This window comes from Pteropus medius, unplaced genomic scaffold, assembly GCF_902729225.1.
Source record: "Pteropus medius unplaced genomic scaffold, Ma_sr-lr_union100, whole genome shotgun sequence".
Classification (NCBI taxonomy): domain Eukaryota; kingdom Metazoa; phylum Chordata; class Mammalia; order Chiroptera; family Pteropodidae; genus Pteropus; species Pteropus medius.
The window spans coordinates 2631910-2655607 of NW_024340695.1; the positions used below are offsets into that span (position 1 = coordinate 2631910).

At 33.3% G+C, this 23698-nt stretch overlaps 1 protein-coding gene across 1 annotated transcript; it reads left to right on the forward strand.

The window, feature by feature from the left end:
* The first annotated feature begins 566 nt into the window (after window positions 1-566).
* On the forward strand, window positions 567-22201 carry SNAPC1 (small nuclear RNA activating complex polypeptide 1). Its single transcript, XM_039864473.1, has 10 exons — window positions 567-781; window positions 2949-3108; window positions 3271-3411; window positions 4085-4189; window positions 4970-5128; window positions 6583-6648; window positions 7359-7421; window positions 10085-10235; window positions 18387-18485; window positions 20529-22201. Exons 1-10 carry the CDS (start codon window positions 654-656, stop codon window positions 20579-20581), a joined length of 1125 nt encoding a protein of 374 aa, XP_039720407.1. The 5' UTR covers window positions 567-653; the 3' UTR covers window positions 20582-22201.
* Window positions 22202-23698: the final 1497 nt, after the last annotated feature.

Consider the following 23698-nt stretch of genomic DNA (forward strand, 5'->3'; position numbering starts at 1 on the left):
AGCCAATTCAGCCAAAAAATCAGTAAGTATATATAAAGCAAATACTTTCTGTGCTAGTTTGTAGCGTAGGGGTGGTGGGTGGTGGTGCGATATTGACAAAAGAGCTCCTCAAGAGTGGTTACAGAAGAGTGCTAGGGCTACGAGAGACACGCATTAAGCTCCATATTAAGGGACTGTAAGGGAATGAGTCCAGTCCGTTTTTTAGCAAACCTTCTTTAGGTCTTCTTTCTATGAGGGGTAGGTTCCTCGCTTCTGTTCTTCCCTAGCTCTAAAAGTTGACTTCCGTCACTCTAAGGTCATTTCAAAGGGCAGTGATGGGAAGGATAAAGCCAGTTTAGCCTAATGTAGACCTAAAACCCTTCTTGGACTCACAGGACACTTGAGATATAAACCTCTTCAATGAAATTAAAAGGGCTTATCTTTATCCTCTAGGTAAAGGAGAAAGGAACTTGTAATAACATCATGTGTCCACGCACGCGCACTAAGCATCCTGACCACTAGCGCGAATCCAGTAGGAGGCGGAGCTAAAGGGGCCGGATATCACGTCACGGAGCGCGTGTGCGTCACATCGTAGGAGGTGGGGCATCCGGGCCAGGTTTCCTCGGCGACCGCCGGGGACTTGACCGCTTGCGGTGTATGCGGGCTTTGCAGTCATGGGGACCCCTCCAGGCCTGCAGACAGACTGCGAGGCACTGCTCAGCCGCTTCCAGGAGACGGACAGCGTGCGCTTTGAGGACTTCACAGAGCTCTGGAGGAACATGAAGTTCGGGACTATCTTCTGGTGGGTGTTTGTCGTCCGCTACTCTCACCTCTCCACACTGCGTCTCCCCTAACCTCCCACATCGCAGCACCTGGGAAAGGCTGAGAAAAGCCTCAATCTTGGAACGCCATCTCTTCTCTCCTGGGCCTTCTCCAGTGCTCAGGCTCTGCGCTTTTCTGGGGGCGATTTCATTGGCTTTGGTTGCATTTTTTTGCGGCCTTTTCCCGAATATGTATTTTTGCCTGCCTGCTCTTCTGAACTTCCTTCTCCATCTCCACTGATCCATCCTGACCCAGGTCACCATCATTTGCCGTCCTCCAGGCTTGTACTCTTCGAACCCCATATTTCAAAACAAACACCTAAGCAAAGACAAAATCCTGCAAGATCGAATTCATTCTACAACAGAATTGTCTTTCTAAAGTGCAAATTTGATTATGTCACTCCCCTGCTAACCACGCTTTAGTGGTTTCCATTGCCTTTAGGATACAAGTCAAATTCTCTGACATGGCTGGCAAGACCCTCCATGACTGGCCTCTGCCCATCTCTGCAGCTTCATCTATTAATCCCTTCCATGCACTCACTTTCTTGCTCCAGCACCTGTCTGTGGCCCTCTACAGGAGTTTCCTCAGCCTGGAGCTTTCTCCCAACTCCCTTTGCCTGGCCACCTTATTCTGCACTCAGGTTTAAGCTCATATGACAATTCCTCAGTGAAATCTTCTTTTTCCCTTCTAGACTAAGCAGGTGTTTTGCTCTTTTTTTCCTGTAGCACTCTGCTTATTTTATCTCTTGATTTAGCACATTTTACTGTAAGCGTGTAGTTCAAAAGGTTAAGAGCACAGATTATGGAACCCAGCTTCCTGAATGTAAATCAGAGTCTACTAACTGACTTTTCGTAAGTTACCATGCTTGAGCTTCCTTATCTGTAAAATAGGAACAATGATAATATTTCATATTGTAATTCTGAGTATTAAATGAGTTAATATGTGTTAAGTGCACCGTAAGTACTCAGTAAATGTGTATTATTATTATTATTATTGCTTTTTAATTTTCCCTCCAGTAGACAGAGCTCTTCATATATTTAGAAGACAGTTATTCTGAATCTGTTATCCATTAGTATAATACATATAATATTGAAAAGGCTAAATAATTGATTGAATGAATGAGTTCTTGTGATTAAAACTTTGTTTAATGAATAAAATTATAAAAGTTCTCTTTTTTTCTCTCTGTCTATGTAAAATAATTACCGATGTAGTTTGCGCATTGCGGAGGATGGAGGATGAAGAGATATTTGTTGTAGATTAACGAAAGGAGAGAAATTATTTTTTTAATGGCTCTTAAATGTAATGCATTTATATCTTAATGTATTTCATAGAACAACTCTGAAAACTAGGTATAATAGATGTCTTATAGGTGAAGAAATTGAGGTTTAAGGAAGTAAAGTAATTTTTCCTTGAACTCAAAAGGAGAAAAGTGTTGAGGTTACCTCAATTTTAAGCTAATGAAGAAAACCTAAAATGAGAAAAAAAAGTAGAGACCACTTGAGGAGTGGTGGATTTTCTTTAGAAATTGCTTTGGTTGCCTGTGCTATACTAAGTATTTTGCATTCTTTTACTGTATTTATTATTTGAAGAGCCCAGGCTTTGAGAGTATAGTGGAATCTGCATTCCTACCCTGCTCCTTCTTTACTTTGGTGAGCTTTGCCCTGCGGAAGTGGAAGGATGGGATGGGTGATATTGTATTGTGGTCTCTAAATTTTTTTTATCTGAGTGTCCTAAAGACAAATGAGTTTTAGTGTGAATCCCTGAGAGTATTGGGGAAAATATCCATTATATATTAAAATGCATGTAACTTTTGTATTTTATTCTGTAACATAACCATGGTTATTTTAATCTATTAAATATTTTAAATTCTTAACCAGGAATAATTTGTAACCCTTTTCTTTCTGCTTATCAATTCAGCAAGTCAAGTTGATGCTTTATGAAGAAGTGTCATGTTTACCTAGTGTATGCTTATGCCTCATAAACACAGAAGAAACACAGCAGAACATTAGGTCTTTGTGTTTGAATCAGGAAGCAATCAGATGTGGAATGCTCATTTGTTTCTAGTAGCAGCTAGAATGCACCACTTCTAATTTTTGTTCATTACTCATTTACTTAAAGTCATAATATATTTTCTCTTTGTTTTCTAGTGGTAGAATGAGAAATTTAGAAAAGAACACATTTACAAAAGAAGCTTTAGCTTTGGCTTGGCGATATTTTTTACCTCCATACACCTTCCAGATCAGAGTTGGTGCTTTGTATCTGCTATACGGATTATATAACACTCAACTATGTCAACCAAAACAAAAGGTAATATTTGGTGTGTTGTTATCCCCTATCAAAAATATGAAAGAGGTACAAAATTTTACAACAAGCTGATTTAAATAGAAATGCCAGTGTTTCAAAATTATAATACATTTGTGAAAGAAGATTTGCATTTACTAACAACTGTTTTGCTCCTCTTCTTTGCAGATTAGAGTTGCCTTGAAGGATTGGGACGAAGTTTTAAAATTTCAACAAGATTTGATAAATGCACAACATTTTGATGCAGCTTACATTTTTAGGAAGCTACGACTAGACAGAGCATTCCACTTTACAGCAATGCCCAAATTGGTATGTTACTCAGATTGTTTTTTTCATAATGAGAAATTATGCTTCATTGTCCATGAAATACCTCAGTCTACATAGAGTGGAAAGACTATTATATAGTTTCCAATACTTATAGAAAGGCTTCTTAAAATAGGAGAATATGCTTTCCGATTACTTCTTGTTGCAAACAAAAATCCAGTCTCTGTTTTTTAAATTTCATGTGTTTCTGGATGCCATCTGTTAAGCATATATTTAGAAGAGGGAATTAAATTCAGCATCTGCATTTGCTCATTTCTTTACTCAGACATCAAGAAGGGTACTACTGAAAGAGGACCGAGGAATTTTAATGTCAGTCAGTGAAAAGTTGAAGCTTCCACTAATAAAATATGATATTTCTTTGATCTTATGACTGTTGAGACACTAGATTAAAAGAGCACGGGGTTCTAATTCTGGTTCTGCCATCAGCTGGCAAATTATGGAGCTTCTCGAATCTTATCTGGATTTATAAGCATGTGTCATGGCATCTTAAGGGTTGTTTCAAAAGTCTAATAGTCTTTGAAAAATAGATCATTTAATAAATATAGACTTAGAGCTGTTTTTGTTTCACCCATGTTTACTGATAGACAGTTTTTACTGCTGTCTTACTTATTTCTGTACTTAAAAACATCCACTTTAAAAGACATTCATTATTATATAGCTGTCATATAGAATGAAGAAAAAAATTCAGCGAGCTGAAGTTACGGAAGAATTTAAGGACCCAAATGATCGTGTAATGAAACTTATCACTTCTGATGTATTAGAGGTAAATTTGCTTTTACTCTCTTGAAATTAAAAAAAAATTGTTTTATTGTTAACTATATATTGTGATTATCCTTCATCTACTGGATACGGCAAATTATTATAATGATTTTAACCAATCATAGAATGTTTTTTTCCTTATTTCTTAAGTCTGCCTATAATGTCCTGTCTTTCTTCTTACCCCATAGACTTGCCTATTAGGAGGTTTCTGGGGGAGGAAGGCATAATTAATAAATGATGCCTCAACTAGTGTCATAAATCCTCCTTTATTTCTTTTAGTCCTGAATCTTAACACTGAAGTAATGATGAAGCTCATGGGGACAGGAACATAGGTTTTGAGATTTGTGAAAGTCAGCACATCTCTGCAGAGAATTGGATGAGAGTCCTTATATAGGAATTTCCAGCTGAGCATAACTATGTAAACAGCCTTGATGTAACAATATGAAATAAAAAAGTGATCTTAGTTATCATTAGTGATTTTTAATGATCTGTCATACCACAAATAATTTTTGTTATATTCTAGAATGCAGTCCTATGTTAACTAGTCTTTGCCCGTTATTTAATGTTTGTTGAGTAGAAGTCAATGAATCTATTTCCCTGGAAAGCAGTGTCTTCATTAATAAGGTTATACTATTTTGTTTGCATGATTATATTATTTTTAATATATTGTAGCATATTATTCCTTATTAACTCGGTCACTTTAGAATGTCATTTTATTTTGTGTTGCTTTTGCCTTTAAGTTTCTCCTATGAAATTGAAATAAAAGACATCTTTTCACCTTTAGGAAATGCTGAATGTTCATGATCATTATCAGAACATGAAACATGTAATTTCAGCTGATAAATCCAATCCAGACAAAGCCCTCAGCTTGATAAAGGATGATTTTTTTGACAATATTAAGAACATAGTTTTAGAGCATCAGCAGTGGCACAGAGACAGGAAGGTATGTGACTGTTCATTTGATACTTCACCTTTGCATTTGCATTATATAGTAACAGCTAGATGTGGTTGATAATGTTGAGAGTCAGCCTAGCTGAGGAGCTGCATTCCTGTATAGCGACATTCCTATATATTTACTTTTCTTTACCACTTATTAGCTATGTGATGTTATTTAACCTTACAAACAGATGTTATGTATAATTATATATGTAATTATGAAATTATAATTAATAACAATGATATAATATATAATTAAATAATGTTATATATACATATATAGAGGAATAAGCCATCTTAGTATACCACAGATTGGCAGTCTTTGGGCCAAATTCTGCACACAGATGTGCTTTGTTTAGTACAACATTGATCCTAACATTGTTTTAAAAATTTGAGTTAATTACTAACATTTAAATACTTGTAGACTTGTACAATTCTAGACATCCCAACTTCTCTTAAAAATCAGAGTTTTAGTAGCACCGTTTCCACTTTGCTGCAGGGCAGCAGGTTCTAGACCTGAGTGGTGGCCTCTCTCATTGCAATAGGGGGTCTGCCTCTCTGTTTACCACATGCTCTACCGGCCTTGGTTTATCCACTTACAGATCTCATCACAAATCTTCAGTTCAGTTTTCTGATCCAAATACCGAGGCTAGAGCTATCTGTATTCCACATTAACCTTTTCAGCTGGAGAACTATTTTACTCTGGAAACCTAAAGGCCAGCCTTTCTAAATTTACCTTTGAAACCACTGTTTCATCTTATTTTAGTAAATACTTACTAAAAAGTAAAAATAAGCAATTTCTGATTACTTACTACTATATGTGAGATAATGTATTAGTGTTTTCTCAAATGCTAGATAGGTATTATTATCTTACATGTTGTTTTTCAGAAAGATACATTGCCACTTTTTGGCTTTCCATTATATAAAGGGAGCTGGCTCAAACTTAATTTTAGAAAAAATATATAAGAAAGTGATGAGGAGATGACAGTCTTGGGAAGAAGGAAATACTTTGCTTCCTTTACTCACATTTATTTTAATGAGATAACACATTTTAGAATGTTTAGAATACTTTAATTGCCACAAATGACCTAGAGATTTAATGTAAAAATCTATTATAATACTCTCTTTTAATAAATAAACTGTCTTTAATGAGCATTACCAAGATGTCTGAAAACCTGAAGTAAAGAAGAATAAACCAATTTTCTTAACTATCACAAAAAGTGCATGTTATCCTTCATTAGTTAGGAAGATTTGGGCATTTTATTGATTAATTTTAGAACTTTTCTGAAACTTGAACATAATCTTGTCAGGTGGTGAACCCTGCTGCAATAACAGGAAACAATCTTTTAGTTTTTCAGTAATAAAAAGGAAATGATTCTCATTGTTCTGAAATTGATTTGCAATTAATTTTAGTTAATTTGAACTGTTAATGTGTATGTATAAATTTTTTTGCTCTTTTAGAATCCCTCAAAATCAAAAGCTAAAGATGGAGAAGAAAAGAGAGAAGGAAATTCACAAGAATCAGAGGTCAGAAAAATTCACTATAGAATTGCTTACAAGGCAGTAGTTTGATTAGCTTCTTTTTATTTTATGTGTGGCTGTGATTCCATATACTAAACATAATTCTTGGTCAGTGTTATAATAAGTATCTTAGAAAATTATGAAACATGGATTCTTTGAAGAGCTAGTCAGTTCTTTACTGGAAATTTTGTGAAAGACCACATCAGATATAGACTGTGAGTGAGGATGTTAACAATTTTCAGTAGGGGTAGAGAAGGATGATGGTGGACAGTGTCCTGAGTCTTTATAGGGGCAGAACAAGGCTCTTGTAAAATTTCTCTTCTCACTTCCTGTCACACTTTCAACCAGTCTGCTTCCTGCCTCCAGAGTTTTCATCTGTCTCAGTGGATGAGACAAAGAGCCATCTTTGGGCATAGGCAGATGAGCAGGGAATGGCCTGATCACCAAGGCTTTTGTTCTTATCCTTTTAAATCCTTAATGAAAACAGTTAATAGCTGCGAGGATGGTATCATGGCACCTGCTATGAGAATGTGGTGTATGTTTGTGTCTTTACTCAATATATGTCCAATAAATGTTAGTTCCTTTTACCCTACCTTCTATCTCAAATCCTATTTCCTATTCGGTTTTAAATGATTTCATTTAATTCTTTATGTGTTTTTTAACTTACTTGCCCTTCCCACTATTTTTTTTTTTTTTTTTTTTTTTTTTACTTCCAGAGATGCGAAAGGGCAGAATCATTAGCGAAAATAAAATCAAAGGCCTTTTCAGTTATTGCTCAGGTAAGTTATTTCTTTAGTAAGATAATTTAGCAGTTGACTGGATGCTTTTTAAATTACATTTTTATTTTCCATCAAAGTGATACATGTACATAGTTTTAAAAGTCTGACAATGCTACATAGCTTATATAATCTTCTGCTCTACCACTTCCCACCCTTAGATTTCTAATCTCAAGAGACAACGGTCTTCAACATTTTCTCTTTTAGTTATGTCTTCTGGTATTTACCTGGCATTTTGATGCCAGTTTTTTATGCCATTGTTCTTTATTGTCTTCTAGCTTTCGTATTCCTGGTCGTGAAAGGTTTTAGGATTTTCTCTTTATCCCTGGAGTCTTGAAATTTCATGATAATGTAATCTGGTGTTGGTCTTTTTCCCATCATTGTTCTTGACTCTCATGGTGGGCATTTTTTTGGTCTGATAGCCTTCAGTTCTGAGAAATTTTTGGTATTGTTTCTTTGATAGTATTCTTTACTGCATTTTTGCTCTTTTGCTTTTCTTGAACTTTTATTTTCTTATTTTTCTTTTCTGTTTTCAATCTCTATTTTTAGGGAGATTTCTTAAATTTTATCTTCTGAACCATTAAGTTATTTCTGCTGACATGTTTTTATTACTAAGATTTTTGTCTTCTCTCAATCTTTTTAGTTAAAAAGATGTATTCTTCATCTTACCCCCACCCTACCCGGGATGCATTATCTTATCTCTTTGAGGATGTTAATGATAGTTTTTTGAAGTTTCCTCCCCTCCCCTCCCCTCCCCATCCCCGAATTCTTATTTTTATTTATTTTGATTTCTGTCTTTTATTTTGGTGGCTTTTTTAAAATGTTTGAAGAGCCTCAGATCATATTTAAGAGTAGCTTTTTAACCTCTATATTTCTTTTTCTTGGATCTAGTCATTTTTACCAGATAGCAATCTTCCATTCCCTGTCTGGGGGAAGACGGTGGTAAATAAGCTGCCAATGTCTGGGGAGCCTACCTAGAGAATCAGCTGAGAGGCTTGCTATTCCTTCTGCAGGTTTCACTTAAACTATTTTCAGTAAGAGGCTCTATGCCCTTCCTTAGCTATACCAGTTTCCTCAAGCCTAAAGTTTCTCTAGTTTAGCCTCTCCAGGGAGCAAACCTCCTTTTTTTTATATGGGGGGCGGGGATCAGTTCTTTACTTTTAAGCCTGGGAAATGAGATACTATTTACTTTGTAGATTTTCAACCTGTCTACCCATTTTTTTTAGCTCATTTCTGATGACTCCATTTCCTGATCTCCTTGGATCAGCTTGTGTTATAGTAACTTCCTCAATATAGTCAATAAGATTTCAGGTTTCTTCTTTCTGTTGTCAGGTATCGCTCACTTTCCCACTTTCAAATTTTATTATCTTTTTTTATAGCAGCTTTGTTTCTTATTATCTGTGTTTTGTGATGTTTTGTGAGATCATTTTTGTTCCTTTACTCTTATTTTAGTGGGTTTCAGGAGGGAACACTGATAAATTTATGTGATTAATCCCATATTTTATCCTGGATTTTCTTCATGAATCCAAGAATGTCTTTATTCTGTGAGAAATTACTATCATTTTCTGGTTGTAGAGATATAAGAGAATAAATAAAAAAATTAAAAGAGACTATAGGTTAGTTAAGTGTTATATAGTTGCTGTATCACAGTTAATTATGTACAAAATATTGTTGAATGTCAGCCCCAAGAACAATAAATTAATTATTCCAAATTCTTTTAAACCAGAACTGTTTCTGTATTACATAGTGGTAATTGATGTTTAATGTATGTCTTAAGACATTATGAAATAATTTTTTAAAAATCATTAAACAATTAAATTATAACTCCCATAAATTGTTATATGTGTGTGTAATTGCATAGTTGTGGTTTTTCTCCTTTATTGAGGTACAATTAACATACGGTACATGGTAGCCTTTAAACAATTGTTAATACCTACCTGCACTGCATATGTGACGTTAACTGAAAACTCCTGTGTTAGTTAGGACTCTGCTTAAGCAAATAAGGGAATTCATTGACTGATGTAACTAAAAAGTCCTTGGATTCTCCCTCCATTTCTGCCTTTTATGTTTCTTTCACTTTCTTCAAATGCTATTCATGACAGCTCTAGCCTTGCGTGTTCCCAGCTATAGGTTCAGTGGAAATGGAGAATTTTCCTTCCTAATAGTTAAACAGAATTCTAAAATTGAGTTATATTAGCTACAATACAGATCATCTGCCCACTCCTGAACAAATCACGGTGGCCATTGGGATGTGAAACTCATTTTGACTAGATCAGTGTCACATGGCCAGACCTGGAGCCAGGCATAAAGTAGTTTCACTCGAAACATGTGGTAGTAACTAAGGAAAATAAAATATTAGAAGGAAGAAAAGGTTATTACTCAGTAAAAAACAGTACTTGTCCTTTACACCTCCATTTCCCAATCGTGCAACCACAACAACCACATTTTAACCCAGTTTGAGCAGATGATGATGACAACTGCAGGAAACTTTTCCTTTGTAGAGGTAAGAGTATATACATGCAACAGATATTAAGCAAGCTAGTATAATGGTAAAGTACTTTATGACAGTAATTCTGCAAATCTTTCCTCATCTTTGATTGTTTCATCTTTGTCAGTTGCATTCATTTTGTGATTCATTGTGGTTAATTGGATTTCTAACTTTTAAGGCATCCAAGTCAAGAAGGCATCGTCAAGTCAAACTTGACTCTTCTGATTCTGATTCTGCATCTGGTCAAGGACAAATCAAAGCAACTAGGAAGAAAAGAAACAAAGAAGTATTGAAATCGGCAGGAAGGAAGATGTCTTCCAGAAAAAGAGGTAACTTTTTAGAGTCTTTTTGAGACTCAACAAATGTGAATAGGTCTTATTTACAATGTCCCCTTGCTTTTTTTTCATTATTAAAAGGGATTAGATACTTGTTTGAGAACCTTGTGAGATTAAAAGTAAATTATCTTAGATATTTAGAATTTTACTGCTGAGAGGAACTCTAGGAATCATCAAATTTATTGTTTCATAGATGATGAAATTTAGGCCCATGTAGATTAAATAACTTCTCCCAAAGTGATATAGCTAGATACTTATAGAATCAATCTAGAATTTTCCAGGGCATATTTTATTAGTAATTTTCATGTGTGAAACAAACACGTGTAGAATAAGGTGAGTATGATAATAGCATGCTATAAACCATATTTCCCTCAAGCTGCACTAATTAAACTGTACCTTCTTTTGAAATAGTGTATCTATAAAATTAACTTTGGTATTTGGTTCTTAAAAAATGACTATATATTTCAATAGTTTAAATTTTTAAATTTACACAAATAATATATATTCACCATACATAAAGTTGAAATCTGATTAGCAGACCCAAGGGGAGAAAAAAGGTATTAGAAACATTAGTAAATATTTAATGCCTAATATAAAACACACTCCTAGCTACTGCAGCAGTATATGAAGATATATTACCGTCTTTTAATTTTTTTTCCCCCTATATTGAGGCAGTGGAAGGAGATTGAAGTTAAATGCCTTTAATATGGTCCACATATGATTAAGTTCTGTTGCTTGAAGTACACGGAGAATTCAGAGGAGGAGATACCACATTTGTTAAGGATAATCAAGAAATTCTTCTAAAGGAGAATTTTTAGTTCTTTTTACAAAGGTAGCAGATATTGTGAAGAAAACTGTTAGGCGAATTTCACTTATGGGTATTACTGAAAAAATCCCAAATTATATAAATTTCTAAAACCAATACAAGAAGGAATAAAAAAAATATGAGTACTTCTGTGTTTACTGAAGAAATTAAATTCCCAGATGGCTTCACTGGGAATTCTAGAAAATGTTTAAGAAAGGAATAGTATCAATCCCATTCTTTCAGAAAACCCCAGAAGGAACATTTCTCAGCTTATTGACCTTATAGGAAAGGAAAACTAAAGACTGGTATCCCTCATAAACATAAATCTGAAAATCCTTACAAAATATTAGTAACTTGATTCCAACAATATATTAAAGGGGCAATGTATTAGGACAAACTATGGTTTATCCCAGGAATATAAAATTATTTATTATTCACCATATTAGCAGAATAAGGAAGAAAACCTATATAATTTCAATATATGTAGACAAAATATTTGACAAAATTTAGCATTTATTCATGATAAAAAATGAAAAACTGCAGCTAACATCATACTTAATGGTGAAATAATACTTTCTCCCTAAAATTGGGAACAAGGGAAGGATGTCTGCTCTCATTGCTTCTATTATACATCATATTAAAAGTCTTAGCCAGTGATAAGACAAAAAAAGGGAATAATAGATGTTTAGATTGAAAAAGAAGAAATAATACTGTGAGTTTGCAAATGAAATTAATTTTTACACAGAAGCTACATTATAGCTACCAGAACTGAGTTTAGCATGGTCATAAGGTTCAGGGTTAGTATTTCTGAACTATATTAACAATGAATAATTAGAAATATTTTAGAGAAAGTACAGTAAAACCAAAAGCAAAAATACTTTATAGGTAACAAAATAATGTACAGGATCTGTATGCTGAAAACTACAAAACGACGAAAGGAATAAAAAAAATAAATGGAGATATGGTCTTCATGGATTAGAAAATCCAATATTGTTAAGATGTCAACTACTCCCAAATTGTTCTGTACATTAAATGCAATACCAATAAAAAAATCTCTAGAAGGTTATTATGTATCAATTAACAAGCCAATTCTTAAATATATTTGAAAATTCAAAAAAACTAGAGGCCAAAACAGTTTTGAAAAATTACTATAAATCTTTAGAAATCATGACAATGTGCTATCTGCCAAAAGATAGACGCAGAAATCAATGGAAAAGAGTAGAGAATCTAGAAATAGAGCCATATATGTATGCTTAACTTTGTATTCTACAAAGGTGCAAAGGCAATTCAATGAGGAAAAAGGATAGTCTTCAATAAATGGTACTGATACATTTTTATATCCATATGCAAAAAACAGATCCTCGACTCATACCTTGCATATACAAAAATTAATTCAAAATGGATCATAGACCTAAATATAAAACCTAAAATTATAAAACTTATAGAAGAAAACATAGAAAATGTGATCTTGGTTTGGGCAAAGTTTTTTTATATATGACAGAAAACACAAACCATAAAAGAAAAAAATATTGGTAAATTGGACTTTCTCAGAATTAAAATTTTTTGGAAGACACTGTTAAGAAAATGAAAAAACAAGCCACAGACTGGAGTAAAAACATGGAAGATACAAACCTAATATCTTTATCCAGAGTATATAAAGAACTTCAAAACTTAGTAAATAAACAACTCTATTTAAAAATGGGTTGGGAAGCTAAGCAGGGTTGGGCTGGTTAGTACTTGGATGGGAGACCACCTAGGAATACTAGGTGCTATAGGCATAAAAAAATAAAAATAAAAATGGGTTGGTAAAAGATTTGAACAGACACTTCAGAGAAAATATGTGGATGGCAAACACATGAAAGAAGCTCAGCATCTTTAGTTATTAGGGAAATGCAAATTAAAATCACAATGACGTTCTACTCTTCCCTGTCAGAATGTTAACAAAAACCAAAAAACACAAAAAAATTGGATATAACAAAAGCTGGTGAGGATGTAGAACAGTTGGAACCTTCATACATTTCTGGTGGGAATCCAGAATGGTGCAGTCACTTTGGAAAACTGGCAATTCCTAATAGTTAATTATACACTCACTGTATTTACTAGCAGCCTTTCTCTTTGATATTTACTCAAGAGATATGAAAATGTATATTCACACATTAATTTATACATAAAAGTTTATAGTAGTTTTATTTTATTCATAATTGTGAAAAGTTGCAAACAGCTTAAAGATCTTCAACTGGCCATTGGATAAACAAACTAGTATAATCATACAGTAGAATACTACTCAGCAATAAAGGACTACTGAAGCATTGTAATGACATGGATGAATTTCATATGCATAGCAGTAAATGAAAGAAGCCAGACACAAAAGGCTACATACTGTATGATTCCACTTAGAAGACATTCTGGAAAGGCAAATCTATAGAGACAGAAAACTGATCATTAGTTCCTGGGAACTGGGGGTGGAAGAAGGTGTTGACTGCAAAAGAGCACAAGGGAAATTTTTGGCATGATGAAAATTTTCTGTATTTTGATTGCTGTGGTGATTGCATAACTATGCACTTGTTCAAACTGCTAAGTCTGCACATTAAAAATGGTGAATTTTGTTATATATTATTAATAGTTCAGTTACCAAAACCAAACCAAAGGTTATGAGAAGATTCATTAGTTTGATTATACTTAAAAAAATAACTTCTGATAGATTAAAATGTTTTTTTCCTAAGGTATCAAAGATAGTTAGGTTTAGAAATGTGCACAAACTTTTTTTTATTAATAGTTAACCTTACTTTGTACAAGAGCAGCAGAGAGGTAAGCCAAGACGCTTTCTTAAACACTTGAAAAACAGGTTGTTTTTGTTTTTATGTGGTTGAGGAACAGAGGAGGAGCAAGTATAAGACAGGAAAGAAATGAAATGAAAGTTCTGTTTCATCTTAAATGTTTTAACAGATATTATTTATGAAATATTACTCTTTTCACTAGCATATTTTATTAATGTAGTTAATAAAACATTTTCATGAAGTCTGAAATTAACTTAAGGACAAGTTCTTTAACACATCCAAGATTTGTTACTGAATTTACATAGACATGTTAGGGAAGATTTAACCCATGAAAAAGAAAGTATAATAAAATGTGATCTGAATTCGGATCTTCAGTCGTAACTATTCCAGCTCACCAGCTTTTTAGCTTAGAAGATATTTTAAGTACTCTGAAGCAGAAGTAATTCGTTATTCTATTTCTCAATCAAGATCCAGGTACTTAACTTCACAATTTCTTTTTAATTAAAAGTTCACTTCCTTAAGGTGGAAAGGTATTTTTGATTTCCTAGTTTTTTCAAAAAGAGGTGCCTTATGGTCCATAAAAAGCAAAAGGTGTTGTGAAACTATTTGCAGCACATATATGATAATGTTAAAATTTCTAATTTTAGGAGAAATCGTATAAATTAGTAAAAGAGCCACCACCCAGTAGAAAAATGGGCTTAGGACACCAACAGGCACTTTACAAAGTACAGACAGTCAATGTTCATATGAAGAGATATTTAACTTCATTAATAAGCAAAGAAATGTAAATTAAATCATGATTTTAATATAATTTGTTAAATTGGCAAAGATTAAAGATAACTGAATACCCATTTATGATGAAAGTGTGAGGAGATAAAATCTGAATTGAAATAGGAGTATAAATTGGCACATCCTGTTTAGAGATCAATTTAGAATCATCTCTCAAAATTTTTAATGTACTGCCTTTTAACTTAGCAATTTAATTTTTAGTAATTTATCCTTTGCAAGTGACAGAAACACACAGGACATAAACAACATTAAAAATTGAGTACATAAAATTATTGGTAGTCCATACAAAGGAATTTTTTACAGTTATTAAAAAGCTGGGGAAAGTTACATATATATTGACATGAAACATGACCAAAATATATTGATACATTGCTTGGTGAGAATGTCTTCTTAAAAACAAATATGATTTCATTTCTGTTAATAAAAATATATGTATGCATGAACACAATATATGCCATTGAAGAAATCTAGAAGCATATTAACAGTTGTTATTTCTAAGGGATGGGACCATAAGAAATGTCTAAGTCCATAAATTTCTATAATGTTTGAATTTTATGTGATAATATATTTAGTGATTAGGAAAAATCCAAAAATTTTAATAAAACCATTCCGTAGGCTAAGACAAGTAGAAGGATTGGCATGAAAATGGGCAAAGTAGTTGAAAGTCTAGAGGGAGAGGTCCATTTTGCCTGGAGTATAAAGGATGTATCTAATGTGGAACCAAGAAATTTTGACTTAATTTGGTAGGAAGAGGAAGCGTCATCTGAGACTTCTGAGCAAGAAGATGGTATGACCAGTTTTCTTTGAAGAAAATCAATTTAGGAGTAGTGTGGTAGGTAGGTGGGAACAAACTAAAAACAGGACTACTAAGTAAAAGTCTGTGTAGAAGTAATGGGTATCTGCCCAGGTGATTGTAGGAATTAGACAAGCAGACTGACAAATATGAGAGCCATGTATATCTACAGGTAACTAAATATACAGGCTAATGGAGAGGGATGAGACAAGGACACTTAATGCTTAAGTAACTGGGGGAATGTTGATGCTTTTAATAGAAATAAGGATCACAGCATGAAACTTTTGTGGGGGTGGGGGGGCACAATTTGCCCCAATCTGCCTTTCCAAGTCCAATTCCTATAATAACTATCTAGCACATAAGTAGGTGTTCAGTGTTTGGATATACCTGTTCACCATTCATTGAATACAATGCATATTTCTGGAAGGATGTCAGTAATAGTAATGATGATATGATGGTGAAGATGATAACAATTATTATTTATGTAACACTTATTAGCGACCAAACTTTTTTCACATGTTGGAGGTCACCTAGGTAATAAATAGAGTTGAGACTTGAATGACCGTCTGTATGAATCCAAGCATGAATCTTTTAACGGCTATACTTGCTGTCTGTCAGGTAATTAGAAATGTGGATCTGGAGCTTAAATTAGATAGGCCCTTAAGTAAGTTTTATAAAGTGTAGCTGCCTCTCTAGTAATCATTTATTTTGAGATTAAGCAAAAGTCTCTTATAATTGCATCTCACACAATTAGCTTTGAGCATAGTAAAACTATACCTGACATCCTCTGGGGAATTAGTTTTGTGACTAACTGAGGTTAAGGATTTAAATATCAAAATTTGCTTTTTAAAAGTTTAATTATTCTGGTTGATTATCTTTTTAAAACATATTCTTTATGTTTCTTGTCTTCTATAATGTGCATTTATAATTTTTATAATTAGAAAAATACTAAAATGTTTTTTATGCTCTCCTATTTTCTAGAACAGTATATCCTGAATATAATTTAATTTTCTCTCTAAGACTCAGGGTTATCCTCATGAGCATGTTATTTTACTGGGTTTTATAATATAACAATCCAATCAAGACATGTCTTATGTGTTTGGAGCGGTTTATACTTATGTCTCCATGCTGCAGTTTTTGTGTCAGCTCTTAGGTCTTATTTTTAAAAATAGTTTTTCTGTCACATTTGTTATGATACGTGTCTTCTTTCTGTTCTCGGTGTGCAGGCTTGTAGCAATTTTTTTTTGCCCTTTCGCTGCTTCTTAACTGCAATGTTTAAAAAACTGATTGGCCATTCATTTCAGTTTTCTGTAAAAGAAATGTAATTAGGTTCCGGATAATGTAAATTGGGTTCTGAGGAACATACCCATGGCTAAAGTTCATGAGCTGTATTTAATATGTGGACTTTGAGATAAACATCCTTGGTTCCTGGCTGCATGATTAGGGGATGAAGCATTGTATTTTAAAGAGTTTTTGGAGAACATTGCTTTTTCTTTTTTAAGCCTATTCATTTAATGTAGAAGTACTAGATCTCTAAAACGTAGTTAATCATCATATGACTAGATGAAGGTTTGTTTCTCAGTGGCCACTTTTTTAACTCAAAAATCCTTCCCTTGACATTGTTGGATAAATTCTGTTAGGTTGTAAATGTGGATAAAAAAACACTATAATTGATATGGATGGACATATAATTACACTTTTTATAAGTAGAAAAATTATAATGGACATGGCTAAAAGATTGTGAATAATAATAATTTTGGATAGATCATACTGATTATAATTTCGTGAACAACTGAAAAATTCTATCGGTTCAAAGTCTAAAAAAACATGATTAGATATGGTAAGATTTTCTAAAAGATTATCTTAAAAATCATGTAAAAATTATTGTAGTTAATATGTAGGACTTGCAAGTAAAGGTGAAATTCTATTTTGATGACTTAAAGAGAAGTTGCTATTATTTTGTTAAGTTTGAATTGTGTTTAAAATGGAAGCTTTTTGCCACAGTTTACTCAATCCGTCTTAAAACAGTCTCTTCATAAAATCTGTACACCATTAAGATTCCAGCATACATGTGTTCAGAGCAGAAAGCTTAAACTCATTTTCATTTAATTTGCCTCTTCTGCTGACAGGCACTTATTAACATATATACTGTGTGAAGTATTATATTATAAAGTAGTCAAATCCACATCTAATCATTTAATATTTAGTGAGGCCCTACTATATGCCAGGCACTTTTCTAAGTGCTGGAGTACATCATTTTAAACCAAAATCTATCCTTATGAAGCTTATCTAGTGGGAAGAGGCAGACTATAATGAAACAAATTATGATATACGAGGTGCTAAAAATGTTGTGGAGAAGAATAAGGCAGCAAGAGGAATAAAGAATGACTCTGGGGCGGGGGTTGCTGTTAGGGCATAGAACGTATGTGTTAAATGAGACCTGATAATGACAATGGATTTAATCAATACCGAAGGTTGATGGAGAAAACTTTCAATGTTTTGGAAAATACAAAGTCAGTGGCAGATTTTGACTAGGGAAATATATCTTGCAGAGCATGTGTGGCGATAAAAGAAAGTGTGTCTTCATTCAAAAACAAAGCTGTTAACTTTAAAATTACATTTAAGATTAACTGATAAAGTTGAAGTAACACACATAATTATTCCCTAATGTCAGCAGATATAACCTGTGTTGTGTGATAAAGGTTGGATAAGAAATCTATGTTTGGCTAATTTTGTTTCTTCCTTTTTCCATTTTCTTTACTTTAATGGAAGAATTAGAGATTATTTTCAAAGCGTAGATAGAAATATATTAATACTTAAAAAAGATACGTATTTTAAAATGCATATTTGTTTACCATTACAATTTTGGCTTTTAATTTAAACATAATTTTTGTTATAAGAATGACATTATTTGTGTAAATTTTTTTCTGAAAGAGTAACATTCTTTGTTTTCATATAAAATCATTTTTTTCTATTTCCAGATGATATGCAGAATATACATAAGGAAGATAAATGTTTAAGTCTGAGTATGCCTGTAATTACAGAAGAAGATGAGGAGAACAAAAGCTGTAGTGAATCAGGTACAGATCAAATTTTGTTAAACTACTGAAGGGAAGCTATGCTCATAGAGTATTAAAGGCATGATGAATGGCTGTATGTTCTTGTGATGTTTTTATCTTTGGCACATTGGAGATTAGTATTAATCATACTGTTAAGACACTTAAAAGTAGCAATTGATAATTCATCAGTGATAATGAATATGATGTGTATTAATAATAATGCCTGTTGATTTTTTTCCCTTTGGGCTCTGTATTCATCCAGCAAGCATTTACTGAGTGTCTATTGTGTTTCAAGCACTCGGATACAGGGATATAAAGATATATAACACAAGAATTTAACAATCATTTTATTTTAATCACAATGATTATAGATCTGAGCACAAGTGACCAGCCATAGTGGACCCAAGTAAATATTTGTTGAATGAATCATATCAGTCTGTGTCCCCAAGGACTTTACAGTTTAGTTTGGGAGGATAACAAGCTAGTACATTATAGTAAAGAGAAACAGGGTGCTATGAAGCATATAGATGACGAGGAATAAACAAGTAAAAGGGAGTATTTATTCCTTCAGAAATCTGAATGCTTTTGTGGTTTGCTTCTGTGGTCAGCATAAAACAGTCTTCACAATCTCATGGTGAGTTTCAGGCTGTACTTTCTTCCCAGTCTTACTTTCTGGCTTTTACTGTGTTTGAACTATTAATCATACATCTTTATGGCTAGTTGGCAAGTCCTATTCCAAAATCTATCAGCTTGTGATTTCTAAAAATTTGATTTTCATTAAATCATAATTACATAAGCACATAATCTAACAATTCAAATAATTTTATAATGCTCATTATAAGGAACCACAGTCTTATGACTCCGATTCCCATTTCTTACTCCCCAGAGATAATCACTTTTAACTCTTTACTAATTATTGTGGTCTTTACCTCTGTGTCTCTAAATAATGTGTTTGTATCGTCATTTCTTAATACTTAAGTTCTCTGGATTATCCATTGACTTCTCACTGAGGAAGGCAAGGATTTAGTTCTCTTATATTCTTCACCTCCCACCCCAAACACATATATGCTTCCCAGCCCCACCCTCTCCATTTTATTTGTATTGGTTATTCAGCATTTACAAAACATTATTGGCAGTAGGGCTGTGTAATAGACTATGATTCTTTCTTAATCTGTGCATTCATTGTTTTTCCTAGAGATTTAATAACTTTTTTTTTGCCTTATTAACTTATTTTTTCTGTGTATTTATCTCTGATTTGTCCCCAAACACTTACTCAGTTGTATAAATCTTTTCTTCGTAAATTCAGACACATTAGGCATTTTATCAGTTTTGTCTTTTTACAGAGGTCTCTTTCAGACCTGTGACCTGCTTTCCCCTGGGCAGTTTGTCCTTGTGGCCTGCTGCTCTCTTTCCTGGCTGCGCCTTTCTTCTGGGAACCTGTTTTCTTTTTCATTTTTTTCTTTGTCTTTTCTCATTCCTTTTCCTGTCATTATTTTGTTTTAATTGGAGAATATTTCTTCACATCTTTCATAATTTCGTGTTTTTGTATCTCCTATGATTTTCTTTGTGTTTAATGACCAGTAACTATTAGGTTCACAGCTTATTTCTAGGTGGACACTTATTTGCGTGTTGGCTCTGACATCTGCTGTGGTAGCCGAAAAGATGTATGGTACTAGTGTTTTGGATTACATTTTCAGGTTTAATTGCAATGAAATTGAAGTCTTAGGCACTTTATCTCTCTTGGCACTGGCCTAGATACCTTTCAGATCTTGCATATGGGTCCGTGCTCATTATAAGGAGAGTATACTCATATGAAGCAATTTCAGAGTAGCTTATTATTAACTATGATTTAGGATGACTAGGGTCTACATTAGTAAGTCTTCAACTACAGTATCATTTTGAAGAAAAAATCATGTATATATCAGGTTTAAGATTCTTTATTGGAGCTTTGCTGTGATGGCATTCTTGTTTAATATCAATTAAACATCCATGTAGTTTAATGTATGTCATCAGTTAAGTATAATTTTTTTGGATCTGACAGACTTCTTAATTTTATGTCTTTAGAGTTCACTGCACCCAAGAAGAAAAGAAAACACAGAACAAAGAGCTTGGTGTAGAGTTCTTAATTTTGAACTTTCTGACAGAAGAAAAGATTTGTATTTTGTGTATTGAAATACAGTAAGACTGCCAGTATTAAAAATAATTCTTCTGAGAAACCATAGGTTATTCCTTTGAAATGGAAATACTTTAACATAGTTCTAGGATTAAAGTACAAAAAATTAGAATAAGAATTTATTCTGAAATTTAATTTTAACATTTTCTTTTATGAAATGTGCATAAAGGGAGATAAAATTTGGATTTAGAATGTAATAGAAATAATCCTGTTATTTGCAAATTATTAATATTTCCTACAACTTTTTGTGATATTATACTATGTTAGTATAGTTTTGGTAATAGTAACTATTGTATTTAAAATCTTTTTCCTTGAAATATTAATGTTTATTACATATGAATGGCTAATTGTTTTGTATCTGCGATCTGGTAATGGATTTGTTTATGATGTATGTTAACTATTTTATATGTTGTATGGTTAAGTACATTAAAATTTTTATCTTACTTTATTTTTTAATATATGAAACTTACATGGTTAGTAACTTATGTGATTGATAATTTAGGAAGCTCAGTTTCTGCCTCTGCAACCAGTTAAATATTCTTTGGTGCTTGTTGTAAAGCTTCCTTCAGCCTAACATTTACATGTACACATGTATGTGTATGTATATGTATACATCTGTCCATATATCTGTATATTATAATTAGTAAATACACTGAGTACAACATTTAAATACTCATTATTTCTAATAAAACCTTTAAGAATGGTAATGTAAATTCCAGAATGTGACTATGGTACAGAATAGTTGGTACTCTGAAAAAAGTTCTGTCGCTTCCTGAATGTGCCTGTTAATTTCTCATTTGAGACATTTAAGTGGAGATTGCCTGAGCCATCTTATTTGAATTGCTACCGATAGCAGACCATCTCTATATCATGTGGTTGGCTCAGCCTGTCTTACAGTTGAATCTACTCCATGTTGTTTTCCAGCAGTGTATATTCAGGAATTCTGTAAATGTCCTGGGAGTGACAGACAACATGTGATATCTATAATCTTTTCAAAACAAAATACTAATGCTAACCCAAATAAAACTTTAATGTATTAAAATCTATGTTATCACACTAGCCACTAAACAAAACTGTTTCCCATGACTGACTTCAGATGTTTCTGGTAATAGATGGGACAGTTTTCATAATGTGGATGGGCAGAGCTTCTGGGATTTAAATATTCCAGGTTTGGGGCACTCGGAGGTATCGGAGGTATGGGTCCATTATTGGCTACTTATATACCAGGTTATTTGTTAGGACTTGTCTGATCATTAAAGTTTACAAACATTGTACAGAATATAGTGGTTTGCCTTCTATTTTTTTCATAACAGTGTTTATAAAGTACAAGGTATCGTTTCACTTGTATAATGGAGAAACTACCTCCGATGGAAAGTGGCTTGCCCACATTCACAAAATTAGTAAGTGATGCATCTGGGGATACAAATACAGGGCTCTGGCTTGTAATTTCAGTGTCATTTTATATAAGCCTACAGAAATGGAAATCCAGAGAGATACTTTTGACTGCAAGCACTAATGTCCCATTTCAAAATGGCTTAAACAATAAAGTATTTTTTTATAACCAGTTGAGTCTTGGTGCTGAGTGGCTCTGGGTTATATACTGTAGTGCGTCAGTTCAGTGATGGCTTCATATATCCAGGTTTGGGTACTCAGGGAAAGCTTTATATCAGTGTAGGGCACTGTTTACCAGCCAAGTTCCCAGATGCTAGCCATGGGCCGACCTTGCCAGCAAGGCTTTCTAAGGGTAGCAGTCTCAGGCCTGCTATGTTATATCTTTTCTACACAGGTAGGTTCATTTCACTTTTCGCTATTTTAAACAATGCTACATTGACCTTTGTGTGTATATCTTGGCTCACTTATGTTGATATTTCTGTTAGATAAGTATACACATGAATTTGCTTGTCAAAAAGTATTTGTGCATAATTTAAAATTTTTGATAATTATTGCCAAATTGAACACCAAAAAAAAAAGACTGCAAGTTTACATTCCTACTAACAGTATTTATTTGCAGGGGACTCTCCACACCTCCATTACACTGGTTGTCAATCTTTGTAATTATTGTCAATTGAATATAGCCTGAATTTTAACAGCAGAAAATCTAGAAAGATAGATAAAAGTAATGAAATTGTACTAAGCAGATGTGAGTTGTTATTGGTTTCTGACAGACTGCAGTGCTTGAGCTGATAGCAAGTTTTTCATGAATATGTTGTGAAGATAGAGTATGAATCACTTGATAGATTTGCTTTAAATGTGAAATTGGAACTTAATTGAAAAGAGTTCAAATAGAAGATACTTGTGTTTAACAGTAGGTTTTCAGAATTAAAATGTGAGGTACAAATAATAGTTACCTATTCAAGTAGGTTATTTGTATTTCCAACCTAATTATAACTGTACCACATCATAAGTACATGATTTTAATATTAAATATTTACTAAATGTTTTGTAAGGGAAGATACATTGTGGCAGTGTTCATAAACCCAAGTTGTATTTTAAAATCATACCACTTTCAGAAGTCTTAATATATGAAAGTATTATTCACAGTAGAGGATTGGAATTAAAGCAGTTTTAATGTTATATGCCAGGTTTACTTGAAGAATCTAAAAAAACGAACAAACCATGAATAAAAGAAGTGAGACCATAAAGAAATGGAGCTTGTATGGATGATTACCAGGGGAATATTTTCACTTTGAAATTAAAGTATTGTAATTTATTTCTTCACAAGGAAACTACCCTGGAAATATGTGGTTCTGAATGAGAAATCCTGTGTGTTGTCTTCGTTTTCTTTTCTGGTGCTGTTATGGGTTTATGTTGTGGGAGGCACACCTCAGATCCTATCTGGGTTTATAACCCCTTCCTCTTAATGCTTCGAAGGTTTCTTAACTGTGAGGGAATATACTGAGTGTGGGGAAACACTCCCAATCTCTACAACACCCAGTTAAAGTGTGTGCTCCCTGAAGTAAACATAGTTGTACTATCTGCAAGGGATTTTCTCCCAAAGGAGGGATAAGGAACCAATTTTAGGCAAAGACACTGTCATCTCCAGGGATTTCCAGAACAGTGG

Coding starts and splice junctions, on each gene's coding strand:
- SNAPC1 (XM_039864473.1), top strand. CDS start 654: ATGGGGACCCCTCCAGGCCTGCAGACAGACTGCGAGGCACTGCTCAGC. Junction 4,190..4,969: donor TCACTTCTGATGTATTAGAG/GTAAATTTGCTT, acceptor TTTCACCTTTAG/GAAATGCTGAATGTTCATGA. Junction 18,486..20,528: donor CAAAAGCTGTAGTGAATCAG/GTACAGATCAAA, acceptor TTATGTCTTTAG/AGTTCACTGCACCCAAGAAG.